The sequence below is a fragment of the Giraffa tippelskirchi genome, chromosome 3, assembly GCF_054371585.1.
Source record: "Giraffa tippelskirchi isolate mGirTip1 chromosome 3, T2T-mGirTip1v1.2.pri, whole genome shotgun sequence".
NCBI lineage: Eukaryota > Metazoa > Chordata > Mammalia > Artiodactyla > Giraffidae > Giraffa > Giraffa tippelskirchi.
The window spans coordinates 131,745,223-131,757,591 of NC_137277.1; the positions used below are offsets into that span (position 1 = coordinate 131,745,223).

Below are 12,369 nucleotides of genomic sequence, written 5' to 3' on the forward strand. Positions count from 1 at the left end.
GCAAGAATACTGGAATGGTTAGCCATTCTCTTCTCCAGGGGATCTTCCCAACCCAGGGATTGAACCCAGGTCTCCCACGTTGCAGGCAGATTCTTTACCATCTGAGCCACTAGGGAAGCCCAAGAATACTGAAGTGGGTAGCCTATCCCTCCTCCAGGGGATCCTGCCAACCCAGGAATCAAACTGGGGTCTCCTGCATTACAGGAGGGTTCTTTACCAGCTGAGCTACCAGGGAAGCTCTTTTTGTAACATCATGCTATTAAACAGCATGAGAGGAACATGTGGTGGTAAACCAGCTTCTAAAGAGTTCAGACAATAAGGAATTTTAATTTAAAAATAAAACATTTACAGAAAGATGGAATCATAAGAATGGTTGACATTAAACACATTGATCTTTATTTGAGTTTGGGAGATACTGTGTTAAGTACTGTGTGTGCGTGCTAAGTCATATCCAACTGTGAGCATGATAAAAATAAGAAATAGTCCCTTCCCTCCAGAGACATGGAGACTAGTTGGGATGGAAGGTACACAGAAGCCTGATTTAGTGCCTAATGACTCATGTACTGGGACTTCTGTGACATCACCTGAAGACTTGGAAGTACAGGTGGTACTAGGGTGTGTGTCTGCATCACTGGAGAGCGTAAGAAAGCACAGACCACTGGTCTCCACCCTCGGAGTTTCTGACATGGTGTGTGTGGGGTGGATCCTGAGAAGCTACATTTCTGACCATTCCCGGGGGTTTGGATGTGGGCCAGGAACCACCAGCTGATATCAGTAAACACAGAGACTTTACCAGATGCACAAACAGAAAATACAAGGGATGTTGGCAGTATTGGGCCACAGTAATCCCTTAATCAGATAAAAGAGGTAACTTCTAAGACTAATGAAAGATAGCCTGAAGCTGGAGAATGAATCCTTGGGGCCCAGCTCAGAACACTTATTGTGTGTGTGTCTATGCTTTCTCACAGGTGGGTGGGTGATACAGTGATGAAAATGAATTTCATTAAAAGCATTTTCTATCACTAGTATATTTTTACTTCCCTGCAAATTTAGAATGTTTTCTTTGTTTTAAATAAAAATGTAGAATATGATGCATTTTAGATTCTGCATATAAGCTATCCTACCATGCTTACTAATTTTTAGTTATTAGAACTGTAATACTCTTCTAATAAATTGTGCTTTTTAAGTGATTTTGATATGTGATGAGGCCAGTCCAGCATCATTATGCTGATATTTTGCTGTTTTTGATCGTTAGTTCTTTCAGATGGTTTTTAGAATAACTTTGTCAAGTTTCACTCCCTTGAAAGCCTTTGAAGTTTTAATTGTGATTGTATTAAATCCATAAATTAATTTGAGGAAAGAACTGATATATTTGTGAATATCTTCTTGGCCAAGAGTGTAATATGTTTTTCTCATCCAAGATATCCTGTTTCTCCTAAAAGTTATGTAGTTATAGTCTCCCTAATATAAATTTTATGTTTTCCTATTTTTGTTATTTCCAGACCATTTATGGTTCGTTTGCTAGTAAGATTTTTTTACCCATTAAAGTATTTAGGACTTAACAGAGAATAGTCTGTAGTGTCCTCTGCAAGTCTTCTTTGTTCTTTGTTAGGTTAAATCCTAAATGCTTTATAGTTTTGTTGATGTTGTGAATGGTATTTAATTTTTTACTGTTGAATTTGTAAGTTGATTTTGTGTTTAGGAAACTTGCTGAGTTCTTTTCAGTAGTCATTCTGCTCATTCTCTCGAATATTCTGACAGTTTCTGGGGTGTGTTTAGTATCTCTGTCTGCAATTATTGGTTAATCCATTTCTTAACCTATTGTTGGATCTTTCAATTTTGTGTATATTTTGAAGATAGATGCATGTTTGTTGATTGTAATTATACTTTCTTGAGCTCCTTTTAACACTTTAAAGTGCTCTTCTTTGCTCCTTTTTCCCTCTCTTTATATCCCTTTTGATTGATAAAAATTTGACAACGTAGCTTTAAGTTTGAATTGCCTTAAATAGAATTTTCTATTAATTTATTTTCAGTCATTTTGGATCTGTTTGTTTTAAGTGGACCTTTTGTGAACAGCATTTTGTTGGATCTTGTTTTTTATTTAGATCTTATTTGAAAGTCTCTATGCTTTGATTCAGTTTAAATCCACTTATATTTACTGTAATTATTGTTATTATAGGACTTCTTTCTGCCAAGCCGTTTTTTGTTTACTTTTACTGTACTTCTTTTCTGTTCTCTTTTCTATGGTTAAAAGTTCATTTCTTAATATTGATGGGAAAATCATATTTTATGTATTTTAAAAATATTTATTTTTTATTAATTTGGCTGTGCCTTGTCTTAGTTGTGGCATGTGGGATCTAGTTTCCTGACCAGGGATAGAACCTGGGCCCCTTTCATTTGGAAGCGTGGAATCTTAGCCACTGGACCACCAGGGAAGTCCCTTTATTTTGTATTTTTATTCTTTTGGTAGTTACCTAAATTACTAAGACCTGGACTTATATTAATTTTTTCTGATCAGAATGTCACCAGTGCAAGGGCTAGTCTTAAGTTTCCATAAAACAGGGAGAGTTGGGAGTTCATTAGATGACTGTTCTGCACATAAAAGTGAGATCTAGAAAATCAAACATTAAAAAGACTATAACAAAGGCCCTATGAGTCAGTAGCAGTGTGGGTGTTTTTATTCTGTTTGCTGCATGCATAATTAGAAAATGAACTGTATAGAGACAGATTTTTTTTCTGTATATTTTCTTTTTTGCTATTCCATTTGAATTAGTCACAGTCCCCTGTTTCAAGAAGGCTGTGATTATTTGTAATGAACTGAAATGGAATTTCAGAAAATATATGTTAAATTGAATGCTAGGGATTGGGGAAATCCCTAGTGAATGACTTGAAAGTAGTAGTAGCATTCAGATCCCACCCCCCACCCATGCATTTCATAGCAGAAGAAAGCATTATGAGCATAATTATAAAAATTTAATCTTCCCTAAAAATAAATACATGTATATATACATTTTTTTCAGGTGTCTTCAACATCAGTGATCACACCCCGTTGGATTGTGCCAGTAAGTTAATGATATTTAGAATTTTTCTTTCTGTTCCCCTTACAGAATGAGTCCTGAAGGAGTACCAGGTTCTTATTTTTCCTTGAAAACCTGGGGTCATCATCAAAGCTCTTTTAATTAAATAATTAAATCACTGGCTTCAAACTAGTCATTTAACTTTTCTGTTTGTAAATGTGTAAGGGTGCTAACAAAAATAAAAATAAAAATCTGATGTGAAGGATGGTAAAAGCAAACAAACAAAAAAAAAACCAAAGCAACTGTGATCATAAACATCCTCCCCATTATCATAATTATTGGAGAAGATGGCTTGGAGCTGAAGTGCTGGTTATCAGGGAGGTGTGATCACCTCCTCTCAGATGTGTTGTGTGTCTTTCTTAGCAGAGCACTGTCCTTCCTAATGGGCTTGCAGGAAATGGGTTTTCCCTGACGGGGAAGGAAGGGCTGGATAGCAGAGAGCTCATCTCCCCCCCAGCGCCATTCTTGGTGGACGCCGTGACCAGGTGAGGAGTTATTTCTCAGTTGCACTTCTTAGGCATCTATTAGGAGGAAAGAAGTAATAAAATTAATTGTATTTAAAACAATAATGTCCATTCTTTAACCGAACTTAATTGAAACTGAATAAATCTCTTCCTCTGTTAATTATTTAAAGTAATGTTTTTTGTTTTTTCTTGTCAGTAGCAATTTTCTACAAAATTATGAAGTAGACCTTATTTTTTTTTAATTGGAAGTCTTTGTTAGATAAAGATGTTAATAGGTCTATCTTTAAAATTTTATATTTGTTTTAAAATTGATTTATGTCTTTTCCTATCATGTTTTACTGTTATGTTGTCCATCAATACAGAGGAAGACGTGCAGATAAGGGTAGGGCAGGGGATTCCCAAGGTGAGGGCTCTGGTGTAGCTTTCACTGAAGCTTGCTTGTTGTAAGCTCATTTTAGTATGTTGCTTGGCACAAACAGAAACTGAACTCAGAAGAGCTTTTGTTCAGCATGTAATTCCTCAACTTTTGTTAGGACCAAGACTGTGCCTGTTTTGCAAAAGATTTTGCCTTCATTTCATACCTCTGACTTTTTCATGGGTGTGTTTGCTGTTTCTCACATCTTCCTGGTGTTGAGAATGCAGATCAGTTGTAGTAGATGCTTTAGAGAAAAAAAATTCCTAAGTATAAAGGAAAAGTTACTAGAGATAGTTAATTTGAGAGAAATTCATAGTTCATTTTAAAATTATTGTCTTACCTCTGTAGTCTTTAATATAATTGTTTACTCAACAAACACTGATTAAATATTAGGTACCAGGCATTACTTCTATCTGGCATTGAAGAGAGCTGTGAACAGGATGGATGTGGGGCCTGTTTCCCTAAACATTTGTATTACTAGTAGTACCCACTGTTAAAGTAGAGATTATCTGCAGAGAGCCAGGTAATAATGCTCTGTAATTGAGTTTACACAGTAAAATGTGAGTTCTTATAGACTTCCAAATGTTAAGTCACAGATGACATCAGGGCCTCGTCTCCATTCCTACCCAAAGCAAATAATCATATTAGATTAAAAATAACAGATAGTACACCTGAAGCTAGTATAATATGTCAGGATCTTAATGAGGAAAACATGACAATAAATCAGTGAAACACTAGAGTCCAGAAGCAAACCCACACAAATACAGTTCCCTGATTTATGAAAAATGATGGTGCAGTGCTGAAGGGAAAGAGTGGTCTCTCAGTCAGTCAGCCTGACAAGTTAAATATCCTTGTGGGAACAATTTAATCTTGACCCAGCCTCATACTCCACACCAAAATCTACTGTAAGTGCACTGAAAATCTGAAATGTCCATAAATGTTTTAGCCAAAAATATAAGTACACAACCTTGTGGCCTTGAAATAAGCAAAGATTTTTTAAACAAGTCATAAAATGCTGTACTCATTCAGGAAAAAATTGACAACTTGGATTGTATCAAAAAGCTTCTATTTATCAACAGATACAATTTCAAGAACTCAAAAAAGAAGCCACACAGTAGAGAAGACAGCTGCCACTTCCCCCCTCTCTGACTCTGTCTCTCTCACAAAGGACTGATCCAGAATATATAAAGAGCTCTTGTGAATCAACAATAAAAATGCAGCTCAATAGAAAAATTGGCAAAAGAGTTGAAAAGCAGTTCACAAGAAGGATATCCAGATGGCCAATAAACCATTAGATGATGTACATCTTGACAAATCATTGAGAAATACAAATTCAAGCCACTGTGATACCACTCCATACACCTAAAATGGCTCAAGTGAAAGAGACACATAGTACCAAGTAGAGATGAAGTCATAGGGCAGCAGAAACTCTGTAAATTTAAATAACTGTGTTGCACGTAGATTCGGCAATATCTACGAAAGCTGAAAATACTCTTATATGCATACTCAATAGAAATACAAATATACATCCATTAAAGATATGTACAAAAATGTTTATAGCAACTGTATTCATCATAGTCAAAATTGAAAATTAAAAAAAAAAAAAACCATTAGCGGTCAACTAGATAAATACTAGACTAGAGCAGTGAAAACTAATGAACTAACTGTGGCAGAGAAACACTGATGAGTTGCTTATACTGAGTTATGTTAAGTGTCTATTGCTGTGTAACAGATTACCACACACTTAACAGTTTAAAACAGCACAGGTTTCTGTAACCTCATCCCTGTGGGTCAGGAGTCTGGATACAACTTAGCTGTGTCCTCTGCTGTAGAGACTCTCCCAGGTGCCAGTCGGGGAGTTGACCAGAGCTGGGCTCTCAGCTGAAGGATCAGGTGGAGGAGGCTCTGCTGACAGGATTCAGTTCCTGAGGGGCTGTGGGCCAAGGGCCTCCATTTTTAGCTGACTTGAAGCCAAAGGCTGCCCTCAGGACTTGCCATGGAGCCTTTACTTCCGCAGAGCCAGCAAACCAGGAAGGCATTGGGACACTTGCCCGCCACTCGGAAGTCCCCATCTATAGTCTAATCCCAGGGGTGAGAACAGGTTGCTTTTGCTCCAGTCTGTTGGTTAAAACAAATCACGGGGCCTGCAATTCTCAGAGGAGGCAGTCACATAAGAGTGCCAGGAAGTTTGGGTCACTGAGGGTCATCTTACAGTGTCTGTACCACAATAATTGGCAATTTGATCTCTGGTTCCTCTGCCTTTTCTAAAACCAGCTTGAACATCTGGAAGTTCACCGTTCACGTATTGCTGAAGCCTGGCTTGGAGAATTTTGAGCATTACTTTACTAGCATGTGAGATGAGTGCAATTGTGCAGTAGTTTGAGCATTCTTTGGCATTGCCTTTCTTTGGGATTGGAACGAAAACTGACCTTTTCCAGTCCTGTGGCCACTGCTGAGTTTTCCAAATTTGCTGGCATATCGAGTGCAGCACTTTCACAGCATCACCTTTGAGGATTTGAAATAGCTCAACTGGAATTCCATCACCTCCACTAGCTTTGTTCGTAGTGATGCTTTCTAAGGCCCACTTGACTTCTCATTCCAGGATGTCTGGCTCTAGGTGAGTGATCACACCATCGTGATTATCTGGGTCGTGAAGATCTTTTTTGTACAGTTCTTCTGTGTATTCTTGCCACCTCTTCTTAATATCTTCTGCTTCTGTTAGGTCCATACCATTTCTGTCCTTTATTGAGCCTATCTTTGCATGAAATGTTCCTTTGGTATCTCTAATTTTCTTGAAGAGATCTCTAGTCTTTCCCAATCTGTTGTTTTCCTCTATTTGTTTGCACTGATCGCTGAGGAAGGCTTTCTTATCTCTCCTTGCTATTCTTTGGAACTCTGCATTGAGATGGGAATATCTTTCCTTTTCTCCTTTGCTTTTCGCTTCTCTTCTCTTCCCAGCTATCTGTAAGGCCTCCTCAGACAGCCATTTTGCTTTTTGCATTTCTTTTCCATGGGGATTTTCTTGATCCCTGTCTCCTGTACAATGTCACGAACCTCTGTCCATAGTGCATCAGGCACTCTGTCTATCAGGTCTAGTCCCTTAAATCTATTTGTCATTTCCACTGTATACTCATAAGGGATTTGATCTAGGTCATACCTGAATGGTCTAGTGGTTTTCCCTACTTTCTTCAATTTAAGTCTGAATTTGGCAATAAGCAGTTCATAATCTGGGCCACAGTCTGCTCCCGGTCTTGTTTTTGCTGACTGTATAGAGCTTCTCCATCTTTGGCTGCAAAGAATATAATCAATCTGATTTTGGTGTTGACCATCTGGTGATGTCCACGTGTAGAGTCTTCTCTTGTGTTGTTGGAAGAGGGTGTTTGCTATTACCAGTGCATTCTTGTGGCAAAACTCTATTAGCCTTTGCCCTGCTTCATTCTGTACTCCAAGGCCAAACTTGCCTGTTATGCCAGGTGTTTCTTGACTTCCTACTTTTGCATTCCAGTCCCCTATAATGAAAAGGACATCTTTTTTGGGTGTTAGTTCTAGAAGGTCTTGTAGGTCTTCATAGAACCGTTCAACTTCAGCTTCTTCAGCGTTACTAGTCGGGGCATAGACTTGGATTACCGTGATATTGAATGGTTTGCCTTGGAAACGAACAGAGATCATTCTGTCATTTTTGAGATTGCATCCAAGTACTGCATTTTGGACTCTGCTGTTGACCATGATGGCTACTCCATTTCTTCTAAGGGATTCTTGCCCACAGTAGTAGATATAATGGTCATCTGAGTTAAATAAGATCATGGCATCTGGTCCCATCACTTCATGGGAATAGATGGGGAAACAGTGGAAACAGTGTCAGACTTTATTTTGGGGGGCTCCAGAATCACTGCTGATGGTGACTGCAGCCATGAAATTAAAAGACGCTTACTCCTTGGAAGGAAGGTTATGACCAACCTAGATAGCATATTTAAAAGCAGAGACATTACTTTGCCAACAAAAGTCTGTCTAGTCAAGGCTATGGTTTTTCCAGTGGTCATGTATGGATGTGAGAGTTGGACGGTGAAGAAAGCTGAGCGCCGCAGAATTGATGCTTTTGAACTGTGGTGTTGGAGAAGACTCTTGAGAGTCCATTGGACTGCAAGGAGATCCAATCAATCCATCCTAAAAGAGATCAATCGTGGGTGTTCATTGGAAGGTCTGATGTTGAAGCTGAAACTTCAATACTTTGGCCACCTCATGCGAAGGGTTGACTCATTGGAAAAGACCCTAATGCTGGGTAGGATTGGGGGCGGGAGGAGAAGGGGACGACAGAGGATGAGATGGTTGGATGGCATCACCGACTCGATGAACATGGGTTTGGGTAGACTCCGGGAGTTGGTGATGGACAGAGAGGCCTGGCGTGCTGCAAATTCATGGGGTCGCAAAGAGTCGGACACGACTGAGCGACTGAACTGAACTGAACCACAATAATGGTGAGCAAAGTAAAGTTCAGAAAGAGGCCCAGCTCTCAAGGAACCGAGCAATGATTCCTCTTGAGGTAGCTAGTTTCAGAGCCCTGGTGACGTTCTGTTTCCTGATCTGTGTGCTGATGATACAGGTGTGGCTAGTGTGTGAAGGATCCTCAACCTACAAACTCCTGCTGCTTTGTGCACTTCAGCATGTGAATGTTATAATCAGTAACGTGTTTAAAAGAATGGTGCTGGCGTTGCATCTCTGAGGATTCAGATTTAGTGGGGGTGTGCACTGTGTAAATCTTATTTTAAAGGCTTAACGCAGGAGAGGAGACAACGGCAGTTGAGAGAACGAATAAGTTTGGGGAGCAGCAAAATGACAGATGAGTGGCAAATAGCTTGACAGAGAGGAGAAAACAGATCTAAGACTGAAATGGGGAGGGAATGGAAACTGGAAAAGTAAGAAGCACATTCTCACTGTAGCTCTGAGGAAGGGCTCAGGAGGTAGAGGGACCAAATATCATGAAGATGGTCCAAGTGGAGCTGAGAACCTGAGACTTGGTTGAAAGCATCTAGACCCATTTAGAACTCCCCCTCTCCATGCTGCCGACACTGCCCTGATTCTGGAGGCTTCCCTCTGGAGGAGCTTGAGCAGGTGAGGCCCTGGATTTGGGGACCCTGTTGGGAGGAAGGCCCCGAAGAGCTGAATACAGAGGTTAACTCGGTGCCTGCATGCCAAGGGGTGAGACTCCCAATTGTCGTTCAGTTTCCAGCTTCCAGAATGCTGTGGGTCACGTGTAAAAGTCTCAGATGAGAACTTACTTCAGAGGCTTATACTCTAGAGAACCTGACTGACCCAGACAGACTGATACTTGTAGGTCCCAGGAAATCTGCCTAATAACTCGTCTTGGAAGCCTGTAGTTAATGGGTTTTGCCCACACACACACAGCTTCCAGACAGCATTCCAGTGCTTCATGCTCAAGTGTGAACAGACTGCTTCCCTCTTAAATATGAAGAGAGCCAAAGATTATCAGGTATGTGAGGGAAGACCCAAGCTGTTCAGCTTGAAAAGGCAACAAGGAGGAGATAAAGGAACGTGAGTATCAAAAATTTTGTAAAATGATAGTGTGAAAAAGAGGATATTGTATTCACTTAACAATAGCAGGAGATTAAAAAAGAAGAGGAACAGAAAAGAAGAAAGTATTCCCAGAAATTATTAACCAACTTAAAAATAAGATCCAAAGAATGCATGGAAGATAAGATTCAGGAAGTCTCCAAAAAAGTAGAATAAAAAGCTGGAAATTGAGACAGAAGAGAAAATTCGAGGATTGGTCTAGGAAGTCCAATATGTGAATCATTGGAGAGCCCGAAGAAAGAACAGAGTAAATAAAAGTGACAAAAATATAAAAAAAAAAGGAATCAAGATTTTTCCAGAACATAAGTACTTGAGTTTTAGATTAAAGGAGCTCAGTGGGTACCCAGTAACACAATAAAAATAGATGACACCACGGAACATCATGAGATTTCAGAATATCAAATTTAACAGAGGATGTAGGTCTTCAGAGAGGGTGGGAGAAGAGTACTTACAAAAGACTGGTACTCAGATGACAGCAGACTTTACTGAAGCTAGGAAATAATAAATAGAGCAGTGCCTGCAGAATCTGGAGAAGAATCATTTCCATCTCGTATTTTATACCCAAACTATCAATGCAGTGTGATATTAAAATGACATTTTCATGAGTTCCCTGGTGGTTCAGTGGTTAGGACTCAGTGCTTTCACTGCCAGGGCCTGAGTTCAGTCCCTGGTAAGGGAACTAAGCTCTCCCACATGCCACATGACATAGCGAAAAAAAAAAAGAAATTTTAAAACATAGAATTCCTCTAAATATATGCTTCTAAGGTGACTTTCGTCAGGAAGCTACTTAACTGGAGGATGTGTTCCATCAAAATAGGGTGATTATAATTGGCTATACCCCAATACAAAATAAAAAGTTTAAAATTTGAAAATAAATAGAAGGTTTTTTAAAAAAAGCCAGGATGACTATCCCAGAAAGAAACCATGGGACCCAGGAAACAGGTGCAGGAATTTACCAGGAGGAAAGTGAAGCAGGCCTAGAAGGGATCCTGTGCGGATTTGAAGAGGACGTAGCATTCCAGGAAGGATATTGCCAAGGGAAAATGACAAAGCACAGAATTACCCACCCCTAAATTAAAGAAAAATTACATGAGAACAGAACCATGGTGTGTTTGCAAGGTTAAGGATAAATTGTTAGAAACTAAGTATTGGACATGCAGTTACAGTGAAAAACAAGGCAGTTACTCAGTCCAGAGAAAACAGATTATGTAAGGGAGGAAATATAATACACTTAGACTGAGTTGTGAAAATATTTATGTAATTATAGCAAGCATTGAATGTTAACATGATCACAATTGTTCCAAAACTATGTTGAGAAGATAGGAAGGGAGGACCATGGGGCAGGGTGTCATTGTGGAACCACATGCCTTAGGGCAGTCAGGACGCTGTAGGTCACAGCGCCAGAGGGCAGCTTAGAGCACAGGCACTGGGCTGCCCTGAGTCTCTGGTTCAGGGAGCCTGAAGCGAGGCCTGAGAACTTGCATTTATGACAAGTTCCAGGGACTACACTTTGAGAACCCGAGATCCAAAACATGAAGGGAAACACCAGGAGAAACCAGGTGGCAGTGTTGTCTCTGTCGGGTAGAAATGGAGAAGGGAGTTCAAGTGACTGCTGACTGCTTTTTCATTTATGTCTTGCTAGTGCTTCTGACATTAATCTCTGTCCTTGGTACTTTGATATTGTTTTCGGTTTTTGTGAAACCGAAGTAGGTGCTGTTACGTCTCTGCACCTTCATCCCGTGCTCTTCACCTCAGGCAAAGCCCACGTACTTTTTAAAAAATATTTATTTATTGGCTCTACCACATAGCAGGAGGGATCTTAGTTCCCCAGCCAGGAGTCAAACCCACACCCCCTGCATTGGAAGTGCAGAGTTTTAATTACTGGACCCCCAGGGAAGTCCCAAAGACCAAGTGCTTGTACTCTTCCTTTAGCTCCAACAAGCAGAGGAGGTGGTCCCTCCTCAGACCCTGCTGTGGGCACCAGGCTAGCTATGAGTGCAGGACCCCCTACCCTGCTGCTTCCTGCGCATGTGGCCATCCTGCTCACCACATTGTCCATGTCATCCTTGTTCTAGTAACAGCCCTGACTCAGCAAGAAACTAGGTGTTTGTTCAGTGTATTTTATTCAAGGAAGTAGGGGAAATCAGTGTCTTTTAGAGTCCATTTCAAGATGAAAAAAGCAATGGTTATGTAGAAAATGACCTTGTGTGAAATTGCTGAATTAGGTTTACAAAGCAGTCCCCCATGCTCTCCTCGTGCTCTATGGGGCACTGGTGGGGAGATGAATGTTACTCTTTTGTGGGAGGGTTGTCTTTTCATTTTCCAGAAACTGAATAACACATTCTTTCTTCCTGTCAGCTCTGCTCCAGCCTCAGCTGGAGAAGCCACCTTGAAGCAGAAGTGTTTGCTGACGACTGAGCTCTGAGAGATGGTCGCTCTGTGCCTGTGACCCAAGGCAGGGCCCCCAGCCGTCCATCCCAGAGTCCACTTCTGCTGGAGCCGGTTCTGCACTTGTGGGTAAAAAGCTCACCTGGTTTAGACTTCAGTTCCATGAAAAAGCAGCTACATTTCCGTCCACCTGGAAGGGCTAATTACACTACTCTTTCGCCCAAGTGACGCAATGCAGTCTTTTTCTTTGCCCGACTCTGCTGAGGTTGTGCATGCCCCACAGTGGGAGTGCCTTGCCCTGTGGTCTCCTCCGAGCTCTTGGCTCCACCTAGTGGTTGTGACCATTCGCAGCGCCCCCTTGGGTGGGCTGTCCCTGGTGGGCACCATCAGCCTGGCAAAGGTTACTTCTCTCGCTGGTGTCAGGGTGAGTGTCCTT

At 40.7% G+C, this 12,369-nt stretch overlaps 1 protein-coding gene across 8 annotated transcripts in view; it reads left to right on the forward strand.

The window, feature by feature from the left end:
* The window catches only part of EPB41L5 (erythrocyte membrane protein band 4.1 like 5), a 155,652-nt gene extending 143,495 nt beyond the window's left edge, over positions 1-12,157 (forward strand). For 4 of the 8 annotated variants that reach the window (XM_081575976.1, XM_081575973.1, XM_081575969.1 and 1 more), the window contains 3 exons: positions 3,021-3,062; positions 3,441-3,562; positions 11,904-12,157. In XM_081575976.1, coding sequence (XP_081432102.1) covers positions 3,021-3,062; positions 3,441-3,562; positions 11,904-11,970 — 231 coding nt within the window. In that variant the 3' untranslated portion in view covers positions 11,971-12,157. The remainder of the gene's footprint in view (positions 1-3,020; positions 3,063-3,440; positions 3,563-11,903) is intronic. The other 4 variants (XM_081575977.1, XM_081575975.1, XM_081575970.1 and 1 more) reach the window with 1 other exon arrangement.
* Positions 12,158-12,369: the final 212 nt, after the last annotated feature.